This window comes from Genypterus blacodes, unplaced genomic scaffold (assembly GCF_046128005.1).
Source record: "Genypterus blacodes isolate CSIRO-AG114 ecotype Tasmania unplaced genomic scaffold, CSIRO-AGI_Gbla_v1 ptg000037l_1, whole genome shotgun sequence".
Lineage (NCBI taxonomy): Eukaryota > Metazoa > Chordata > Actinopteri > Ophidiiformes > Ophidiidae > Genypterus > Genypterus blacodes.
The window spans coordinates 518,394-541,749 of record NW_027466850.1 but is presented as its reverse complement, the minus strand read 5'-3'; the positions used below and the strand labels follow the sequence as shown (position 1 = coordinate 541,749).

At 47.0% G+C, this 23,356-nt stretch overlaps 1 protein-coding gene across 1 annotated transcript; it reads left to right on the top strand.

Annotated features, from left to right (window-relative positions):
- Positions 1–275: 275 nt before the first annotated feature.
- On the top strand, positions 276–23,053 carry LOC142996184 (potassium voltage-gated channel subfamily B member 1-like). The gene is made up of 2 exons (XM_076147085.1): positions 276–830; positions 21,200–23,053. The coding sequence occupies exons 1-2, from the start codon at positions 276–278 to the stop codon at positions 23,051–23,053; spliced, it is 2,409 nt and encodes an 802-aa protein (XP_076003200.1).
- The last annotated feature ends 303 nt before the right edge of the window (positions 23,054–23,356 follow it).

The window sequence follows — 23,356 nt, the reverse complement described above, 5'->3', positions numbered from 1 at the left end:
GCCGGCGTCCGCTCCTTTAGCTGCCGCGCCGCACCGCACCGCACCGCACCGCACCGCCACCCCGCCAGCCCTCCAGCTCGTCTTAAAGCTGGTTAAGATACCTCCTCTTCTTCTCTGATGAGTGGATAAACGTCTAACAGCGCGTCTTTGTTCTGTCATTACAGCTACAAGTAAAGAGGAGGGACCCTGATGCAGTTATCTAGCGGACCATGTCTTCTTAGTCTACCAGACTGCACGTTCCAGTCTTATCAAGTGAAGGAGCGACCTGAGTGAAGATGGTTCCAGAGGAGTCCCAGTCGGCCACCGTGCTGACGCCGGACGCTGTGGACATTATCCGGAGCAAGACGCACTCCCGCCGGGTGAGACTGAACGTTGGGGGTCTTCTCCATGAAGTCCTGTGGAGGACGCTGGACAGGCTGCCCCGCACCAGACTGGGCAAGCTGAGGGACTGCAACACACACGACTCCCTCATGGACATATGTGACGACTACAGCTTGGACGACAATGAGTATTTCTTTGACAGACACCCGGGCGCCTTCACCTCCATCCTCAACTTCTACCGCACCGGGAAGCTCCACATGATGGAGGAGATGTGCGCCCTGTCCTTCAGCCAGGAGCTGGACTTCTGGGGCATAGACGAGATCTACCTGGAGTCCTGCTGCCAGGCCAGGTATCACCAGAAGAAGGAGCAGATGAACGAGGAGTTGAAACGCGAGGCCGAGAACATGAGGGAGAGAGAGGGAGAGGAGTTCACTACCACTTGTTGTTCCGAGAAGAGGAAGAAACTCTGGGACCTCTTGGAGAAGCCCAGCTCCTCGTTCGCTGCCAAGGTAGAGTGTCACAATCAGCACCTCACCTCTGATCCCACTTATTGCAGATCAAGTGAAAGTAGGAGGCAACCTGACCCAGGGTTACCTACTACTTACTGCCGGGAGAGAAGCCAAGGCCACACTGTGTTTCTAATAGTGTGTGTATGTGTGTGTGCGCGCCTGTGTGTGTGAAGGGGAGAGCGAGAGAGAGAGCGAGAGCGAGAGAGAGAGCGAGAGCGCGAGAGAGCGCGAGAGAGAGAGAGAGAGAGAGAGAGAGAGACGGCTTACTGTGTTGGAGGATCAACATCAAAGCTTTCCACAGACATATTCATCATGCTGGCATTATGTGACTGAGAACTCATTTTGCTTCTTTGCTTTAATCTGAGGTAAATACACAGAATGAGTCAGCGCTATTATGAGTCTATGCAGGTCTCTCGAGGTGATTAGTGGAATGTTTGTTCCTCTTTGGCAAAAAGGCAGAAGATGAGAGGTGAATTGGAGTTTAATTCTGGGTCATGACAACAAGAAAAGCAGCTGCATTATATCTATTTTTAGAACTTCACACTGTGCCCCCCACCCCCTCCCCCCTTTCCTTCCCCCAATCCCCTATTTCCCCAAATCACCCCCTTTTGGTTTCATTAGCCATCCCTGTCTCATTCCCCGCTCTTGTATTCAATCATCCTTCTCATTACCGGGCTCATAGATCAGCCTCCAGCAGCAGGGAGACTTCACTTAGCAGGATCAATGGATGGAGTCATGTTAACAACATTTTAAATGGACTGACTTTGTATAAGCATGCCACCGGGTCAATAATCAATTAAAATGTTAATGGTAATGTTGCTTGCATAGTATTGCCAATTGCAACTAACTGTTTAAACATTGCACTCATTAGGAGATGTTTGCTTCACGTTTGCTGGCTTGACTGAAAAACAGCAGCGTGTTCTAAATCACACATGCAGAGAGTTCTTAAACATTATGTTTTCAAGGCGATTTGTCACATTTTGTTGTGTAGAGTAAAGCAGGAGGAGGAGAGACGGTGTTTGTGGAATAGCATCTGTCAGGTTTGGGGAAGGCAAACGATAAGGTTGAATTATTACTACAGAGGAAAGTTTTCTGTGTGGGAGAGAGTAGAAAGTAAAATCTTATGAAGACGTCTCGTATTTGTCCAATTGCAATAGTGAATCATTTGTCAGCTGTGCAGTCTGGTCAGGGTGTGCCAAAGGTTTGACTCTGACTTTAAAGATGGTCTTTGTTTGTATCTGTATGAAGCAGATAAGGATATTAGTGTAACCAATCAACCCCGGCTGTAAAAATCAGCTATGGTGTTCCTCAAGGACCTATCCTGGGTCATCTCTTATTAATGCTGTATATTAATAGTAAAAGCACGCCGCACTTTGACTCACTGGTGATGTGTGATCTTTGTTCAATCAATAGAAGAACAGCGAAGAGGCTGCACTCAAAAAGGATTGTGAATGTTTACCCAAGACCACAAAGTACAATGCAAATCAATTTCAAGCTATCCAGGCTTTATCCAGAAGCTGTTTGAGCTCGACTGCTCCGCTCCTCTCCCTGTGTATATTAATAACATCCTTCCTCCAAAACAGAAGGTTCATGTTTATGTTATTGATAGCGTCTTACACAGACCTTTGTACTCCACGATTGTTTTCATCCGGCTATCGATACTTTTAATGGCAGCGAAACGGAGCTTACATCTGACTAATTCTGCTTGACAACGTGTCTTGAAGACGATATCTGGATGCTGACTCAGCAATCGGAAGTAAATAAGAGGTTCTTCTATCAGTATAAAGAATGATTTCACTAAACACACAGTAGCTTTATATACAGCGCATCCAACGTTTAAATGGAGGTGGATGTCTGCAACTATCAGGAAAAATGGGGCTGTCGCTTTGTGCTTTCCCTTTTTAAATGCGAGCGGAAAACAAGAAAGACTAAATGCAGTGGTCTGTTTCTGCAGCTTCATTGAAGAGGTGGACGGGTAAAATAACTCGGCCCTAAACAGATTCCGTCTCATTTATATTTCAGAGGGGATTAAATTTTAATTGTGTATTAATAACGCTTGACTTTTTCAGCTGGATAGAGTAAATAGTGATCTAGAATATCTATAGCTCGCCTCATCACACACCCGGCCTTTAGAGTTTCTGTATGAACCCGGGCAAAGTCCTCATAGGAACCAGGACCAACTCAGACAGGGACAGAGCTGCTCCAAGTCAAAGCAGCAGTGAAGGACAGCATGCCAGAGTGTGTGTGAGTGGGTCATTTTAGACCCCACTTCGCTTTGCATTTCCGTCATGGATTGCCAACTAAATTATTTAACCAAACAACACAAACTCGTAGAGATCATCTGTCTATCCATTTAAAAAAGATGCTTCTTTTAAGACAGAACGCTGGATGTCTGCGGCGGCGTCCATTAGAGCATGTGTGCAGTAGGTGGGCCCAGTGGGAGGAAAGGGCAAGTGGGCTGTAAATGGAACCGGGCCTGTGTAATACGGCAAGTCTCAGCATGCCTGTGATGCTCAGTACTCGGAGCAGCGTTTGGCTCTCGGGAGGAATCACGGTCACAGTTATTAGTCACCCTGACGGCAGTTTGGCTCGGATCCTGGCTTTACTTTAAGTTGCACTCAAGGTTTAATTCAGAAAAAAATGGCACGTTGAAGTAACAATAAGTCACCTCTCAGAGAGTCCAGTCTCATTAGGCCCTCACTTGTAGTATTTCTTTGTACAGTGCAAATCTATTACAACCCAAATGACGAATCAAACTTATATTATTACTACTCAGGGTGTAAATGTTTACCTCACACACTCAGGGTATCTTTAACTCTGACTTAAAGAATCTAACTCCTGTATTACATTAGTTTACCTTCAGCTCTCAGTACTCAGAGACAAATAGACTGTAGGTGTTGTATACATTGTTTTACTTCACACAACAAACTCCTGTTTCAAATCAAAGAGGTGCAAAGTAGCAGAGTAGTAACTTTACTCAAGTAAGCATGTTAAGTACAAATGTGTCTTTCTACCTCCACCTCATGCATTAAAAACTGCAATGTTGTACTTTTTGTGACTAAAGTGATAAAACTATACATTCACAATCAAATAATATCAAAATATCCTAATTTCCTTCCTCCCTTCCTTTCCTCCTCCCTTACTTCTGTCCTTCTTCTGTCTCCTTCCCTCACTCTGTCTCACCACTTTTCTTTCTTACTTCCTTTAATTGGCCTGAAAGCTTAAAAATCTCCAAAACTTCAGCTACAAAGTTTTCACACAACGGCAAATCTAAACTGGTGAGACGGCGTTTCCTCCACTTATTCTCCCATCAGCACTGCTACTTTGAAGAGCTTCAGCACTTCTTCTTCTTCCTCCAGCACCACACAGTCTCACAGCACACAAATGTACAGTAGACGTTCCTAATTTGATGGTGCGCATACTTTACAATCACTTATAACCCAACGAGGAGCAGCTCAGGTTGGGATTTCAAAAGAGTTTAAAGAAATAATCTTCACAAGTACAACTTTTAACGTTACAGCCTTTCTTGAGACTTCCACACTCAGGGGGATGTGAAGATTCTCACCATCTAAAAGCCAAGCCGAGCGCTGTGTAACCACCAAATCACTGATCCAGAGAAGTACACACAGCTATGAAAACTGACACTTGCTTCTCTCGCCTTGGCACGGCCCTGGATGCACTAATTGCATGGAAACCTCTCTCGCCAGCAAAGACACAGACCACCGTGAAGGCAGGCGAGCAGACAGGCAAACAAGCAGGCAAGCAGACAGGCAGGCAGGCAGGCAGACAGACAGGCTGTTACTGCCGTCGGATGTTGCCGATTGACTTAAGTGTAAGCAGTTTGATTTGTTGCGTGCGAGGCCTGAGATCACCCAGAGCCGGAGCTGCGTTCTGTTACCTGCTGCACGGCCTGCCAGAGGAATTTTTTGTTGCTTTTTGAAGACCCGGAGAAAATCGATGACAAAGACATTAAGATGTGAGGCAAGCTGGGTCAGCTGAGGACACACCCCAAACACTGTTTAGCCAGGGACCGGGATGTGTGACTTCCTACAGCCTGGTGCCTCCTTGGTATTCCTGCGTTTAGGGGTGAGGAGAGGAGAGGAGAGGAGAGGAGAGGAGAGGAGAGGAGAGGAGAGGAGAGGAGAGGAGAGGAGAGGAGAGGAGGGGAGGGTGTGCAGCCATTCATACAACCAACGGGAGCGGAGGAGAAGCTGCAGTACGATCACTACAATTTGGTCGTCTCTGTTGTTATTTTGGGCAGTTTCCTCTGTACATCTTCCTCTCCATCTCTCTCTCACTTCCTCTCTCTCTCTCTCTCTCTCTCTCTGGTTGCCATGTTTGTGCGTGATCTGTATCCCATAATAACCCAGGCATGAGACTATCCAACAAGGGTTTATTTTACGAGTTGTTTTGCGCGTGTGGTTGCCGAGTGACACCAACTCTTCCTTTGCGCCTGTGCTGGGTTGAATAGTCATAAATCACACACACACACACACACACACACACACACACACACACACACACACACACACACACACACACACACACACACACACACACACACACACACACACACACACACACACACACACACACACACACACACACACACACACACACACACAGTTTCCCTACTGCCACATTGATTGCGGCGCCATTTATCACCAAGTGTTGCTTACACAGATTCAGGGGTGCTGGTTGGCAGTCTCTCTCTCTCTCTCCCTCCCTCTCTCCCTCTCTCCCTCTCTCTCTCTCACTCTCTCTCTCTCACTCTCTCCCTCTCTTTCTCCCTCTCTTTCTCTCTCCCTCACACTCTCTCTATCTCTCCCTTACACACACACTCTTTCTCTTTCTCCATTGTAATCCCATGTTCTCTTTCTCTCTATTGTACTCTCTGCTCTCATTAAACACATGTAACCTAATCAGCATGTGAGTGCTCATTATGGCATGAATTCTAATTAAAAGGGTGAAGTGAATACGATAGTGTGATTCATGTGAGCACATACAGATTACATGTGAGGCTCATATGTCATAATATGCAGCAAGGAGGCCTCAGCATGGAGATCCCTGCTCGGTTCTGTGAGCTTTTGAGCTCGCAGCCAGCGGCTCTTACACATTCTTTCTCTTCTTTCTCTCCACTTTCTAACTACATATGAAATTGAGATCCATAGTGCAGTGGCATGCAGGCAGACCCTAGTGAAGCTGCACAGTGAACAGAGAAACACATTAGCATTATTGATTCTTAAACGCAGCTCCGTGATGCCCGGGTGTGCAAACGCATGAATTGAAATGTAGCCTTTGGAAGTAATAAGTCTCATCAGAGCGACCGCCTGCCGATCGATGGAGGAAATCTGCTGCTGTGTGAACCGCTGAGATGAGGATTAAATTGTTTGTGTTGTTGCCACGGCGTTATGTTCCATATGCGTTGTGTTAGTAAAGCCTAAATGATTTTTTCCGACTTCAAAAATACTCACAATTAGAGCTTTCACAGCGCTGAGCGGAGCTGTGATGCTACTGAGCTCTATGTTGTGGATGATGTGCTTCCTTCACTGATGGAGGTGCTGTGTTACCTGTTTACCAGCTGCTCCTTCTGGTCCTCCTTCATGTTTGATTAATGACATGACTACATTATGATGACCTGATGCAGGGGCCGGATATATATCCATGCTTTTGTGCGGTGCAGCTGTGTGTTGTTACAGATGTTGTGCATTCCAGCTACCAGGTGGCCTAAAACTCATTTGTAATGTGAATTAGTTTATTTAAAAAGCATAACTTATATGGAAAACAAACAACTTGAACAGAATCAGAAATCCTCTTATCTCAGATTGTGATTTTCTTTTGATCGCCTTTCATTCACTGTCAATGTTTCACTTCTAGAATCTGCTTACAATACAAGTTGGACTTTTGAGATTTGGTTCTATTCTTAGTCATGGATTTCATTTCAACATCTACTGTGAGTTTCTGCATGATTTACTGAGCATCTTTCACCAAACACTATGAGAAGCTGTCACGCTTTGACTGCAGCATTCGGCAAAAATCAGGATTGATGACAAATACATCGATGTGTTTTTCCAGAGTAAACACAGCTCCTTTGTGTGAGTGGCACACGGTTTCAGGAAAGAAGCAGGCAACTGAAGCTCCATGACCCCCTTCCTTTTACCCCACGGTTTCCATGGAGAGGTGATCTAGTATGCTACATTACCTTATCACATAAGCCAGCTGGGGAAACACTGTATACTGTACACACACACACACACACACGCCCATGTTCCCATAGTATCTGTGCGTGACAGGCTAACCACGTCCGTGCTTAAATTTAGCACAAAGCCTTATCTGACTTCCCCTCATGTTGTTTGCGTTTGTGGCTATAGAGGACTTCTCCGGGGGCTGATGTTTGAAAAGGTCAGAGGTCAGCGGCGAGGGGGCTGGAGACGTGACCGCCCGGCTGCAGAACTCTCATTCATTATTCAAACCCCTCTGTCAGCTGAGAGAGCATCACTCACAGAGATGTACGGCGGCTTGGGCAGCGTGGTCAGCCGCAGTAAAACACAGAGTTTCCACAGAGGTCGTCATTAGAAACCAAAAGCATCTGCACGCTACAAACAAACAAACAACAGCTGCACACAACACCGAGTTTCCATCACCACCAGACTGAAAAAGGTCAGACATCAGCCGCTCACATCAGACTGACAAGAGGAGGAGAAGGAAATCAGCAATATGGCCGAAACACAACAGATTCTTTCCTCTATTTACACAAACCGTCCGTCCAAACTCCAACTTGTGCCATTTGAGACGTAATTGAACATTGAACGCCTCACACAGACCCAACATCAACTCCTGTGTCATGTGGTTATGTGATATTCCCCCTATTCTGATGTTTGCCTGCATGACTGAGGACAAAAGATGCAAATGCAATTACATCCATCACTATTACAGTTTAATGAGCACAGCCTGTCTTTAAAGTGAAGTGTGTGTCTCCTCTATATGAGAAGGGGCCGGTCACAGGATACCACGGGGCAGATAAGGTTCAGCACACGCATTTTCAAATCAGACAGCGTTTCTTCCCCTGCAGGTCCATTATGTTATTGCTGTGTGTCGCTGTCACACTCAGAGATGCTCGGGCTGAAAGAAAGTGAAAAAGAAAGTGTCGGGAATCTGAAATGATGAAGATGAGCCGAATTCTAAATTATTATTATTATTAAAGGCAACATATTAATTTGACATACGGTTGAAAATGCACAGAATTTGAATATCAGTAAGTTATCAGAATCAAAATGCAAAAGATGCAACACTGAAAACTGAAACTTATATTTACATTTAGAATCTCCTGAGATGATATCCAACTTTGATATCCAAACTATCCAGCTTCAATATTTTACCAAACTGTTTCCCTCAACAGTAAAGTAGAATATAAGCAGGAAGTCCTTAATTCCTTAATGCAAAACTCAACTTTCTTTAATTTTTCCACTACAAATTGTTAACTTGAGCAAAACTGAGTCCAACAAACAGTTTGGATCAAGCTTGAAGTGTTTTGTAGCAGATGCAGTATGATTGTCTGTTGCAGAGCAGTAATTACTTGAACGATAACCCAACACCTGAAAGCTCAGAGGACGATCAGTCACCAGCGGGGTTCAATTAACGCCTGATCGCTTCCCGTCTGACACGGGGCATCACGTCTGCCACGGTGGGCAGGTCGCCTTAAGCGTACAGTTACACCTATCCCATTACATCATCATTTTGACTGAAGGGCCCCTCGTCACACTTGGGTTGAAAACCGGCAAATACAAATTTATAAAAATTGAATTTATCTACCAAAAACACTTTTTTCTCTTCAACAAGACGGGGAAATATGGAGAGAGCAATTTGGGCTGGGAACAAAGGACTGACTGTACACATTATGTGACTAAAATAAAAATGTCAGCAGGAGCAGAGGCAGATGGGTGAGAAAAACACCCATTGTTCTCCAGGCACAACACACAACACACAACACACCCCAGTGCCTTCTGCTCTTGAGCAAATACAGCGAGAAGGGAAATTTAAACTCTTTTTTTGCGCTCAATCAACGCCTATAAAGTCTCACTCGGAGCTTGTGCTGCTCTCTAAAAAATCATTACTCTTTCCTAAGGTTCCGGCCGGATTGAGGTTGGCGTGAGGAGAAGAGAAGTTTTTGTCCTGTAAAGATCACAATTTGAGCAGTTAGGGCGGAGAAGCTGCATTATAGATGTGTAACGGCTGCTGAGAGAGAGAGAGAGAGAGAGAAACAGTCACAGGGAGTTCAGTTCGATTCACGGATCAATGCATCCACCTCCTCTCTTTAAATCTTATGGGACAGAATAAGTCAGTCAAACAAAGCCAATCGATGAGGACAGAGCATGACCGCGTTATTATCTGATGATTTCAGCCTGAATCTATAGAGGAAACTGTGACTTTGAAGCCTTTTTCTCCAACAAGGAAACAAGGAAACTCTGTGCTAAAATAGACAGGATGGTTCTGGTGTTCTGGTGGCCCCCTGCCAGATTGTCTACCTGAGCACAGTAATGGCGCTCCTCTCCCATGGGGCCTCTAAAAATAACTGACATGTATATATACACACACACACACACACACACACGTGCATTATAGCTACGTTTCCAGATTCTGAGACACACACACACACACATTTTTCTCTCCCTACACGGTCACGCTGAAGGGGATTCTTTGCGAGCGGCTGAAGTCTTTTTAATTGGACGACATCAAACTGCTCGTCGATCGTCTGATGTCGGATTTGCATTTGTAAACTGCGGTCTTTTCATTTTGCGCCTCAGAGGAAGAGGGATAAAGAGTGTGTGTGTGTGTGTGAGAGAGAGGTTCGAAGATTGACTAACACCTAGCTGATTGGTGTGATGGCCTGGTCTCCCTGGCGACTCGGAGGTCAGGAGAGTCACAAGCTTTCACTCCAGGCAACAATGAGGAAGAAGTGAAGTGACATTTACATTATATTTATCTACGCACAAATGTTGTACGCCAGTGATGAGTCAGCGGCTCTCCGTGCTCTTAGATAGAGCGGCTCGATTGCATTCGTTACCTAATGACTGTTTGTATTTGCTGCCTCATGATTGTTTCATTTGCATTTGATGGCAGAGAACAAATCGACCTGTGAAGAATCTGAGAAACCGCCGCCGATTTCATTCCGATAAAATTCCCTAAAGTAGCAACGAGTGAAGAACACAGAGGAGGAGACGCCTCCGCTGGGCCCTCGGGAGCCTTCTGGAGATGTCACTGTAAAATAAATGTCAATGATTAGAGAACGACGCAATAGACAGACATCTCATGAGCCAAAACTGTTAATTAGTCAAATGAATTGTACGCGTTGCTACGGTACATATTACAGCACTGTATATAGACAGAGAGTGTGTGAGAGTGTGTGTGTGTGTGTGTGTGTGGCTGGGTCAGCACAGGGAACAACTGCGTCTCGTTTTGCTTCTATTCAAATCTGAGTCAGGTGAGACGAGATGAGATGAATAACAGGAGTGTTTGTGTGTTTTCCTCTCTTCCCCATCCTCTCTGTTGTGTTTGAGTCGAGTGTTTCTGTTTAGTAACAAGCAAAACAAACTCCTTCCAAGATGTGCTGGAGTAGAAGTCCAACGTTGCACAAAATATGAATGCACAAGTGGAGTCCACACACACACACACACACACACACACACTCACAGAGTTCCCCTTCCAAAGAGGAAGCAGAGGATGTCATGCTAGACGGCACAATAAACACAATGTCACGCCTGCCTGCCAATCTCCCACATGGATACATTGGAGTAACGGCCAGATAAGCAAAACCTGATTAAAATGTCAATTTCCCAAGCGATCACATGACAGCGGCGAACATATGGCGGCGTGAGACAGACAGAAGCCGGGGTCACATCCTGTCTGACGTCCTGACTGTATTTCTACGCTTATATGTTGGAGGCGGTTACTTGATACTAGCGTGGAGGATCCAATGTTCATTTACTGTAATTATATTCTCAAGAAAAAGGTAATTAGGGTATCAGAGTGTCGTAGGTGAGCCACCTGAGACCTGGGGTAAGTTGAGAGGAGTGTGGCGGCAGAGCACCTGAAAGCCTGTGGTCACTAAATGCTGCCTTACAGTACAGATCCAGCGGAGGAGATGAGAGTCTGGCAGTGCAGCGTGGGTGGGTTGGGTGAGTTTCAATCCACTATCTCACTAATCTCCAGGCGGCAGTCCCAGGAGTTCCTATTCTCTCCGGGCAGACCACCAGAGCTTCAGCCCACTCCTTTCTCTCAATCCACCTCAAGCCTCCGCCTACCAGACGCCGCCCGACACATCGCCTCACCTCTCTGCCTCCTGCCTTACTGTAGTGTGATAGGAGATGTAGGACAAGGAGATGTGCTGATATCGGGGTGTAAAGTGGGCCAAGGGAGGAGGAGAGGAGAGGAGAAGGAGAGGAGAAGGAGAGGAGAAGGAGAGGAGATGTGGGTCACAGAGTTTGAAGGGACAAAAGGACATACAGAGCGTTTGGGAATACTGCTTTGCTCCTTCACATACTTTCCTCTTATGTTTCTCTACTGTCCACTTTAGATTGCTTTACAGGACAGGTGGCTATAACTCAGAGCTAATAAGCACTTCAGCAGGAGACAGGTTTAGTTTCCACAAGCGTCCACTCTAATGCCTATGGACCTTGTAAGTAAGCGTTAAAATATCTCACTTTAATTATCACTTAAAGTCTCACACTGCCCAGGATCAGGCCGTCTCACTTCTGTCCAATTAAAGCTCCTGGTCTTAGCTCCTCATCATTATCATCATCATCATCATCATCATCATCGCCATGAGTTCTTTGGTCTGGTTGCCTATGTGATGCGGATCTCTGGCAGCTCAGCGCCCCAGGAGCTGTGAGCCGATTGGCTGGCGTGTCAATTGAGCGGCGTGATGTCAATAGAAAGGGTTTAGTGATCTGTGGGAAACCTGACTCCCCTCAGCTTTACATGCAAACATCTGAGGCCCCGGATACACAGGCGGCCTGCAGACCTGAAGCCAATAGGGGACTGTTAGGGAGGCTTTCTCACGGGCAAATGGGTGTGTGCGTATATAGGTGTGTGTGTGAGAGTGTATTCGCCAATATCTATCAATATGTATGTGTGTATTTGATTGATACATAAACAGAAGCAAATACCCTGAAGGCAACACGTCCAAGTCAACATCTGACCTTAATGTGCCTCATATGAAGCCGGACCAGCAGGAGAAGATGAGTTTCTTATTAGATCCTCTCCATCAGGTCTCAGCCTTCATCACATTCTGTATTGGACAAAAAATCCCAGAAGCTGACCCAACAGAAAGAACTTAAAGCCAAACAACTGCACTGCCAGATCTCAAAGGATTTGGCTTTTAATCTCTGTGTGATCTCACGCACTGAAGGTCTAAAGCCACAAGGTGATTAGAGAACGCTGACACTTCTTGTTGTGTAACAGACTGGGAGTGAGGAGGAGGGAGGAGAATAAACAAGGGTGTTAGAATTGGTGACCTCAAAAAGTGAGGTAATGCCACTAATTGGAGAAATGTTCAGGAATAATGATGGAAAAATCAGGAAACAAAGGGAATAGATCCTGGAAATGAGGAATCAACAGAGAGGATACATGACATATTAGCTGTTAGTTAGTGACAAAAAGGGATCCATCATATGACATCACTGTATTGATCTGCTCCAGAATTCCTATTTGACTGCTCAATGCTCATACAGGACAAACAGGCACTTTAGATGTTGTTTGCAAACCTAACAAGCTGAATAATGGATCGCCTGTCTGACCACTCCAGCATCCAATTAATAGTGGAAGGGAGAACAGCAGCAAATTAAAACAGCTGCTCCATGACTGACTCCTCTAATACAGTCAAGCACGGCAGCTCGGGATGCTTTAGTCGAGGGGTGAACATCTTAAATTGTGATGTAATGGCGGTTAAAAGACAAACAGCACAGCCGCTGGCCTGGGGACAGCAGATTGACAGTCAGGAGGAACAGATATCGGGAAACCGGTTTGGCACATTTCGTTCTGAGGTCAGGATCTCCATGTATGGCATTGATCGGTGAGGCTGGCGTGCTTGACAGTCAGCCAGTTAAGAGCCGACCGGTTGGATACAAGCGGTGTGTGTTGTTGTGCGACACGTGTGGTCGCTGCAGCTCGCACGCTTGAAACGGAGCAAACACAGAATCGTGATGCAAAGAAGAATTTGACCGTCCTGGACTGAACTGCATTTCCTTTGCTCCTCTGCCTCCCTCTGCCAAATATCCCAGTTCCAGGACGCCGCAGATGGCAGAAGCATTAAACACATCCTTTTATAATTTATGTGTTTTTCCACTCGCAAATCACCTTGGCTGTCACCGGCTCTTTATACAAGTGTGACGTCGGGCTGGGCCTCAGCAGCAGCAGCAGCCTGTTACAGTCACTGCTGGCCCGCTGCCACACATCTCTCATCCTTACAGTATCATGATGCAAGCGTTTGGCTGGAATGGAAAGAAAATAATTACTTAATTTTACCATTAAACTAAGTCACATGAGGGAATTCTGCTGTAGAACTGAAACAAAGCTGCTTTCTGTAAACACGGCAGCGGCATGTAGAGAGGATCCCTGTGTTGGCAGTGTGTGCTGGGAATATTCTCTCTGGATCCTCTGTGAACACGTAGGCGGATAAACATAAACAAATATTGTTCTTATGATGATGTCTATGTGATAGTATTCTGTCTCCTCAGCTTCTTCCCTTTCAATCCTATATGTTGCTCAGGGCATTGAGCCATCCTTCCTCCTCAGCTGTTTCTGTGTAAGCATACAGAGACTGAGGAGGAGCTGGAGATGAAGATGAGGACTAGAATTGTCCGGTGCTGTTTACGGGCCTATAGCCTTATGCCTATAGCCTCTGATGAAACAGAGTTAAACTGTTTCCCTGAAGCCAAACGTCACAGCTGAACACTGCAGGTTCAGTTTGTCCCAGCTGTGTGTGTGTGGTCCAGTGTGAGATGTGGCCTTGTTTCTGAGTTCCTTGTCATTTTTTTTTGCGTACGCTTTGCTGCATCTGTTACGCAACTTCCTCAAAAAGCCTCATGTCACCATGGAAACTATTAGCTGCGCTATACATGCTGGTGCTGCAGTCTCTCTCCACGAGGGAATCAGCTTTAGGAAGTGTGTGTGTGTGTGTGTGTGTATGTGCTTGGTAGAGTGTTGGTGTTCCCGGGAATGCTAATATATGTGTATAGTATGTGTGTGTGCGTGTGTGTGTGTGTGTGTGTGTGTGTGTGTGTGTGTGTGTGTGAGAGAGAGAGAGAGAAGCGTGTGTTCTCTTCCCTTCAATTAATCTGTTTTCTGCATTGATTGACTGGTGCTGATTTTTGTAATCAGTGTGTAAATCCCACGTCAACCAACAGCTCACACACAGCTGGTTGCTATCGTTTCCAGATGCCACTTGCTGCGACACACACGCGTTCCCCATCCCGTGTTACAGCATGATTGAGCCTAAACCCCCCCCCCCCCCCCGCTGAAGACCAAACCATCCCAACTGCAAACACACACAAACACACACATACATCACGATGGGCGGCGTCCAGTGTGTAACGCCGTACCGCCGATAAAAAGCCTCCAAGCTGTTTGTAATGAACATCTTATTTTTAAATCTGGTCCCTCTGAGCTCAGACTGAATGCTCATCTCTCCGTCTCTTAAAGGTTAGATCCCGCCAAACTGTTTTCATTGTAAATGTCAGGCTCTTTCTTTCACTCTTTCTCTTCTATTTTTACATTTTCGCCTGTTGCCTCGGGGCCTTCTGCACCTGCACACCTTGCTTCCCTCTCTCTCCCCCTTCCCCGCCTCTTTGGACGTCCTCATTCCTCCTGACAGGGCAGAATCCGCTTGGACGCAACAGCTAAATGTATCTCAGGCTTCACTTTGCTGCCAAGAAGGAGCGCATCTGTCAGAGAGTGAGCGCCGTGGCATTTACCGCTCCAGCACGGTCAGATAAGAACGAGCCAGGCAGCAGACATTTACTGCTCCGGCATGAACGATGGGGAAAGATAGCTGGGCACACACACACACACACACACACACACACACACACACACACACACACACACACACAGACTCACACACTTCTGTGTTGCAGGACATTTCTCTGTCTGTCCGTCCTCTACTGCTGAATCATTTACAAGCTCACTCTGGTGTTTCCCTACTGGATGAACAATAGATAGTGTTATGTTACAGCATGTACAGTGTGTGTGTGTGTGTTTGACCTAATAATTGCAGTGTGTGTGTCTTTACAGAAGAATTGTGAGGTGTACGGTTTCAGAAAGACATTTGAAGGTCGTTTAAAGGTTCCAAACACCTCTAAAGAAAGGGAGGGGGAATATAAGAATGGATCTGGAGTCGGGCTCAGTCGTGTTGTTTACAGACTGTTGAAGCTAAAAGCGGCGTCAGCTGATAATGCTTACGTTTTCGCGGGAGATGCTGAGGCCCAAGACTGAGGGGTCACTTCTGTCTCTGTTCGTCCTCCTTTCCCTCATCACAGGTTTTTGTTTAAAGCTGACGGTGCTGAGCGGAGCCCCGGGGGCCGTGTGGCATGTGTCTACAAGAATCACTAATCATTCCTTAAATAGGAACGGATTCTTACCGGGGAGAGAGCGTGGGACATCAAGACGTAAGCGGGAGAGAGGGAAATAGATTCTGCCAAGCATCCTGCGGCCCAGCGCTTTCTATAATTGTTGCCTAGTGGATACGTTGTCATGGCTACAGTGGGTGGTGGGTCCCCCCGGCACAGTGGGACCAGTTAAGGATAATTTTAGTTTTGATGCATTTGCAAATTCGCAGGTACAAACAGCGAGGCGACAGACCGGAGGTGATCTGCGGGGATGATTGAGGCATCAGAGGAGCTGGAAACGTGTCGTCTGGCACCGCTGGGGTACAAAGCAACTCAGCTGAAAGGATTCATTGATTAGTGCCAAATATGTCCTGGTTCTGGATGCTAGAGTCTCTGATGTCGTTTTTAAATCAAATCCCTTTGTTTTTTAAGAATCATCCAGACAAGATTAAGAAGACGTCACTCTGGGAATTAGAGTTTTTTGGGACATTTTAAATGGTAACAAACGAATAGATGAGCGAAACGTAAACTACAGCAGACACGAGGTCAGTAAACGCATCATTTCAGCCTCCCTGTCCACTATTTGGCACCGATCAGGCATCAAACTTGCGAGTGATGAGGCTTTGCACTTCGTAGTCATGGCGATTGTGGGCGAGTAGATCGGTCATGACCCCTTCAACGCCTCATCTTATATAATCCGACGGACTTCTGACTCCAGGTTTTGCATGGGCCCGGGTGCAAAATCATCCATTTGCACGGCGTCAGCGATGATTCAGTGTGATGTGTTTCTGCTCTTCTTTTCTCCCAACCTCCCCACAGCGCTGCCACTTTCAGACGGAGTAAAAGACCATAGCAACAAGAGACAGCTGGAGCTCCAACCAAAAAGAAAAAAAAAAAAAAGTATCAAGAACAAAGCCAGATTTTGAGTACTTGTCATTTTCAGCTGGGTGTGATGTGTCTTCACTGAGTGGAGATGTGAGTGTGTGTGTGCTGTGAGCCATGAGTCTGTAGTGTATTTCTGGCCCACGCAAAAAGCCCTCAGCAAACCATGGAATCAATGGATTCTGCATCTCAGGATCACAAATACTGTGCTCATTCTGTTCTGGAGGCTGGAAATAAAAAAGATAAAATAAGATAAAAACTCAAAAACAGTCCAGGCTGTTTGTCTGCTCAGGATTCCCACACCTCAACAACAACAAGCAGACAACAGACAACAGCCAGCGTGTCTGATTAAAGCTCTCAACCAACCACAAAGGACAGAAACAAGCTGATCTGAACATTATGACTCAGTACGTTTCTGTCATTTCCCCTCAGTCGAACTCCTGAATGAAAGTGAGAAACATTCTCCCCTATATTGCTTCATTTTAAGAGACGTGCTGCTGCCCACAGTGGCACACAGAGGAAATTTCCTACAGTAAAAAGCTTGGAAACGTCTCTCCTGGTAGCAGACTGCAATTTCCAAAATTATCTGCGAGCGAGCGCCTGGCAACACAGATGTTCCAGATGTTTTATAGTCCCTGGAGAATGACAGGTGTTAAGCACACAGATGCTCTGTTTGTGGTCACAGGGGAGAGAGGGCTCTCTCTCTCTCTCTCTCTCTCTCTCTCTCTCTCAAAAATATGGACACCAACCAGCAGCCACTCATATGAATTTCAGTGCAGCTAGAAAGTCACCTTACACACACACACACACGCCTAAAGACAAACATTAAACACACACACTGACCTGAACCTACTTTTAACTCTACAATTGCTCCCAAGGTGCTCCTTACAGCTGAACTCTTTCTCTATTTTGGGTTCTCGTGTGGGGCAAAAAGACCTGCTAGAATGGTGAAAGCACAGATTTGCATACATACACACACACACACACCCACACACACACACACCTGAAGTCCCGTGACTTGTGTGCTTTCCTCATTTCGGCTCCACCTTCCCGCCTTCCTGAAGGACAAATGTTGCATTGCCGTGAGCTTGGCAATCCATCTCACCCTCTCCCTCGTTAAGCGCCGGAGGTCACGCAGCCCGCGGGTGCTCCGGGGCATGAAGGAGGTTCAGGCTCCGCACCTGAGGCTCAGAGGTGATACGGAGCAGGCAGCCAAGGAAGGTGAAAGCTGGAAAACGGGGCAGAGAGCAGAACGGAGCTGCAAGATGTTTAATGTCACTGCCAATCTGGTTTGGAAGCAGATGGGAGACTTGGATCTGCATGCTTGTATGTAATTAGAAACTGTAATTAGCAGCCAGATTGTGATGAAAGTCATTCAAATATTAGATTTCTAATCTCGCTGCTTTATATTTCAGTGTATTTAGTCATCACGTCTAATACAAAAAGAATTATTATTAAATATTAGATTAAAACTTTGCTTCTTTCTCTTTGCCTCTATTTTTAATATATTCTCCTCATTTTCCTGATTTTGTGAATCCGTGAGAACGAAATGAATCATTTATCAAAGGCTGTGCAGAAGCTATTAGCATCTTTGAGACGTGAGCGAAGCCCAGAAGAGCCTCTGAAGGTTTTCAGCCACAGAGACCAGACCAGCAAATGATTTACTCAGCCATTATTCATTTTGTTATGACTACTTTAAACTTTTCAAGGGCTTAAACAAGAGGAGCCCCAAGGAGCCACTTCCACTGCACCTATGGCTGTGAAAGAGAAGCAGATCTGAGCTGTCACCATGTAGCTTCCCCAGTCTTAAGAGGCCCTGAGGTTGTTCTATATGAGATTAAGTGCACCTTGGTCCCAGTGTGAAACCTTTCCTGGGTGCTTCTCATTTCCCAGTGGAGGAAGTGTGTACGGCGGCAGAGGGAGCCCCGCCAGCGCCGTTGCCGCACCCAGGAAAGCTTTCTCTCCACTTTGTTTACTGGCACTGTAATCCCATCTATCTCTTTCCACCGCAGTTCTCTAATAAAAAACCGAAACACCGACACCGTATCCTGCAGGCAGGGAACCACAGCCGACTCGGAAAACATTTATTGGCACATCATAATAGAAATAGTGCTGTAAGGGGATTAGAGAGGCCGCCACACAAATCCAGTTACAACCAGAGCAGACGAGTGAATGAAGGGGAAACTCTAAACAAGGGGACGGAAGTTTCCCTTGGGTAACGGCAAGGTCATCTTATCCATCATGTCTTCTGTCCTCTGACACAAAATGCCGAAATATCCTCCTCTCTCCCTCTCTCTCTCTCTGTCTCTCTCTCTCTCTCTCCCTCTCTCCCTCTCCCTCTCCCTCTCTCTCTCTCTCTCTCTCTCTCTCTCAGAGTCTTACAAAGGGCAAACAAGACAAAATGAGTCAAGGTAACAGACGGCAGCAAAGAGGAAAGAAGGCTTATTTCAATTTAGTTGTGTTCATTATTAAAGTAAAAAGTGACATATAGTGATATGTGACTGTGATCTGCTCTGATGGGACTTGACCCTGTGATTGAAGCTCCAGCTGTCCATCCCTCCTCCTACCACACGTGAAGCAGAACTAATTGTGTGTGTGTGTGCAAGAAACATGTGTGAAAACTGGGCCATCTTGTTGCTCTGGAGTCCTTCATGCACCAACACACACACACACACACACACACACACACACACACACACACACACACACACACACACACACACACACACACACACACACACACACACACACACACACACACACACACACACACACACACACACACACACACACACACACACACACACACACACACACCTTGCTCTTAAGGAATATATTAAATATTGAGTTTGTGGGAAGAGCAGGCCCAGGGCTAATTCCAGAGTTGGGAGTAAATGTGTGTATGTTTGTGTGTTTGACGTGTGTATGTGTGCGTGTGTGACAAGGCTGTTGAGAAGTAGCAACAGTGTTGATCTGATCCATCACCAGTGTTTTGGTATAAGTCAACAGGAAGCAGATCGGAACGCAACCGCAACCTCAGTGTTTGTCGCTAAGGTAGATACTCAAATACTACACACGCTGGAAGATTTAATTAGGAAAGTAAAAGAAGAAGAAAAAAGTAAAAGTGAATAATCCTGAAAAAAATGTGTAAAATGTTGGAATCTTACAGAATCAAATTTCTGTGTTTTCTGTCAAACGAGTCTGTACGCGAGTGAACTTTGATCTTTCTCCCTCTGAAATGTGGTGAAGCAACAGAAGAATGTCCTGAAAAAATGAAGACTCACTTTGCCACGATTGCATTTCATCATTTTTTAAAGTGTATCCTCTCTACACACACACACACACACACACACACACACACACACACACACACACACACACACACACACACACACACACACACACACACACACACACACACACACACACACACACACACACACACACACACACACACACATCTCATTGCCTAATCCAGGAAACTCACTGGGTTTGTCTAAACGTTGGGATGCTGTGTCACGACTTGTCACTGCTGCTGAGAGTGTTGAGTAGACTGCAAGTGTGTGTGTGTGTGTGTGTGTGTGATGATCACATCCCTATCATCTCCTCTCCTCTGACTCGGCGTAGTGTTGCAGGGAGAGCAGGAAGGAGAAAAGGTGACGAGGAGAGGAGTATGCCTGAAAAGTGTGAGGGGCCTGTCCACGGCCAGGCCGCTCCTCACCAGGGCGTGTTGATTTCGCTGCTGTCTTCCCGCGTGTTCAGCTCGCTGCTTCCACCCGGGCCTGCGTGTCAGACTGCATTAGGCTGAACTTAAGTGCTGCTTCCTGAGTATCCCATTTTGTCGCTCGCCGTGTGGGGAAATGTACACACTTACAAAGTCAATTCCTCTCCAGACCACTCAGAAGCCTCGGGGTGCTCAGAGCGCCGTGTCCTCAAAGAAAGAAAACATCACGGGAGGGTGGAGGGGGCTCAAGAGTTCGCCCGGTACCGTTAAAGGTCGAGTTATTGCTTTGAGTTGACATTTTCTCAAAGCGGCGTGTGGCAGGAAACACTCCTAATGGGCCGGGTTGAAGAGTTTTCATCCGTCACTCTGGCTCTCCTGGGATCCATGGCAGAGGAAGGGAAAGCTCTGATTGAATTCTGTTTTCTGTCTGCCCTTTAATTCGCTCTCTCTCAGACGAGCTATTGGGCTGAAACTGAAGCGCGCCTCAGTCTCGTTGCCTTCCTGCCCCCTCGTTTGCAGCTGCAGGGATCCTCTTGCGTCTCGTCCATCTCTCCTCCAAAGTTCAGAGTAGATGTGAAGGAAGTCTCCTGTCAAGACCAATTAGAGCTTGAGGTCGCTGATCGGTGCCAGTGAAGAATAATCCTGGACACGGCCTCGGCTGTGACCGTGTGTTGGATAATGAGTGTAGTCTTTCCTTCCACGTCTCCGTTTTAAGCCTCAGTTCTGTGACCGGAACTATTGTCCTCAGCAAATCAGTCATCAGCATCTATCAGTCGCGTTCACTGACCGGCCATTGTGCTCTGACAAACGTGTCACACACCTTGACTTTGACTTTCACCTGTGGGGTATGGTGGTGTTGAGGCAAAGAAAGAAAGAAAGAAAGAAAGAAAGAGAGATTGGGAGATGGCGAGGTACGGAATGAGAGAGAGGAGGGGCAAAAGATGTTCAAAGGCCGTCTCTCATTCTAATGCCTGTATGAGGAATGAATGGAGAGAGAGAGAGAGAGAGAGAAGAAACCTTGAAGTGCTGACAGGAGATTTCTGAGCGCAACGGATTTGACGTTTGAAGTTTCTCAAGAGACAGACTTTCTTAAAAGACTTTCTGCGCACCATACGCTCACGTGGCTCAATCATCTAACATTATTCGTCTTTCTTTTCCAGATCCTGGCCATCATCTCCATCCTCTTCATCGTTCTGTCCACCATCGCCTTGTCCCTCAACACCCTCCCAGAGCTGCAGGACGTGGACGAGTTCGGTCAAGCTTCGGACAACCCTCAGCTGGCCCACGTGGAGGCCGTGTGCATCGCCTGGTTCACCATGGAATACCTGCTCCGCTTCCTCTCCTCCCCCAGCAAGTGGAAGTTCTTCAAGGGTCCTCTGAACATCATCGACCTGCTGGCCATCCTCCCCTACTACGTCACCATCTTTCTCACCGAATCCAACAAAAGCGTCCTGCAGTTCCAGAACGTCCGGCGAGTGGTTCAGATTTTCCGGATCATGCGTATCTTGCGGATTCTGAAGCTGGCTCGTCACTCTACGGGTCTGCAGTCGCTGGGCTTCACCCTGAGGAGGAGCTACAACGAGCTGGGCCTGCTCATCCTCTTCCTGGCCATGGGGATCATGATCTTTTCCAGTCTGGTGTTCTTTGCTGAGAAAGACGAGGAGGACACCAAGTTCAAAAGCATTCCGGCGTCTTTCTGGTGGGCGACTATCACTATGACGACAGTAGGATATGGAGATATCTACCCAAAGACTCTACTGGGGAAGATAGTGGGGGGTTTGTGCTGCATTGCGGGGGTGCTGGTGATCGCTCTGCCTATTCCCATCATTGTAAATAACTTCTCAGAGTTCTACAAAGAGCAAAAGCGTCAGGAAAAAGCCATCAAACGAAGGGAGGCCCTGGATAGAGCCAAGAGGAACGGTAGCATCGTGTCTATGAACATGAAAGACACATTTGTCGGTGGAGTGGAGCTCACGGACGTAGAGGTGGAAAGAAACGATGCAAACAAGCTGAAGCTGCAAGACAATCACGTGTCTCAAGGTCACGCTAAAGGGACACCCAGACACAAGTCAGACATGAGCCCCAGCAGGACCCTGGAGTCCAGCTTTCAGGAGGAGACCAAGATTGTGAGTCCTCAGCATCTCAGCGCTCACAAACTGGAGGAGATGTACCAAAACATGGCCAAGGCCCAATCACAGCCCAACCTCAACGGCAAGGACAAAGCGTCCAAAGCGGGCAGGCAGAGGACAGAGTTTGAGATGGGAAGCGTCCACGCCGAGGCCGTCTCCAGCACAGCCGACGCGGTGACGGACATCAGGAGCGTGTCCAGCATCGACAGCTTCATCAGCTGCGCCACGGATTTCCTCGATAGCTCGCGATTTTCCCAGAGCCCGCTCAGTCACATGCCGGGCCGGGTCAGCACCAACCCCAACCTGGAGACCACCCTGGAGGCGGAGCATGAGGGATCCCAGGGGACAAATACGCCCCTGACAGGACGATGCGCCAAGCAGGGTCTGTGTGTGGAGAGCCCGGGGGGTCTGCGCTTCCACAACCCACTCAAAAGCCGCTCGCTCAAGGTCAACTTCAGAGGCGGGGAGGATTCGGCCACAGGGACGGCGGGGGCGGCGCTCTCAGACAGCTCGTCACTGCAGAGCCCCGAGGTGTCCGTCTACACCACCGCCAGCGCCAGGACGCCCAGCAAGAGCCCCGAGAACCTGCAGGCCAACATCTTCACATTCCACGACGCCTCCATTCACAAGTTCATCGACGCCGACACGGACGAGGAGGAGCGTTTGCACGACGGCGCCGACCCGTCTCAGAGACTCCTGGAAAGCATCAGCCCCAACATCCGCCATCGCTCCGGCTACCAGCAGGGGGCGAATCACACGGAGGGCCTGCAGAGGAGGCCGGGGACCGCGGTGCTGCCGTTAGACGGGCAGGAGAACCACGTGGCTCTGGAACTACGGTCACCTCAGGGAGAGAAGAGTCGAGAGAAGAGTCGGCCTGGCAAATGAGCGCCACGGAGGACGATACAGAGTGTGTGTGTGTGTGTGTGTGTGTGTGTGTGTGTGTGCGTGTCTGTGGAGCGCTGATAAGAAGCACAAGAAACTCAATACAACTGAACTTTACAAAGATATAACAATGCACACAAAACCTAGACAATACCTGACAAAGAAAAGGAAATAATGAAAGATGCTCTGTGTTCTGTTCTCTATCATTTCCTTCCAAGCATCCCATAATTTAATCTATTTAAGGATGAACATTTAAAATAAGAATATAAATGCCTTTCTTATCATTTCTAATATTTTCACTTTAGG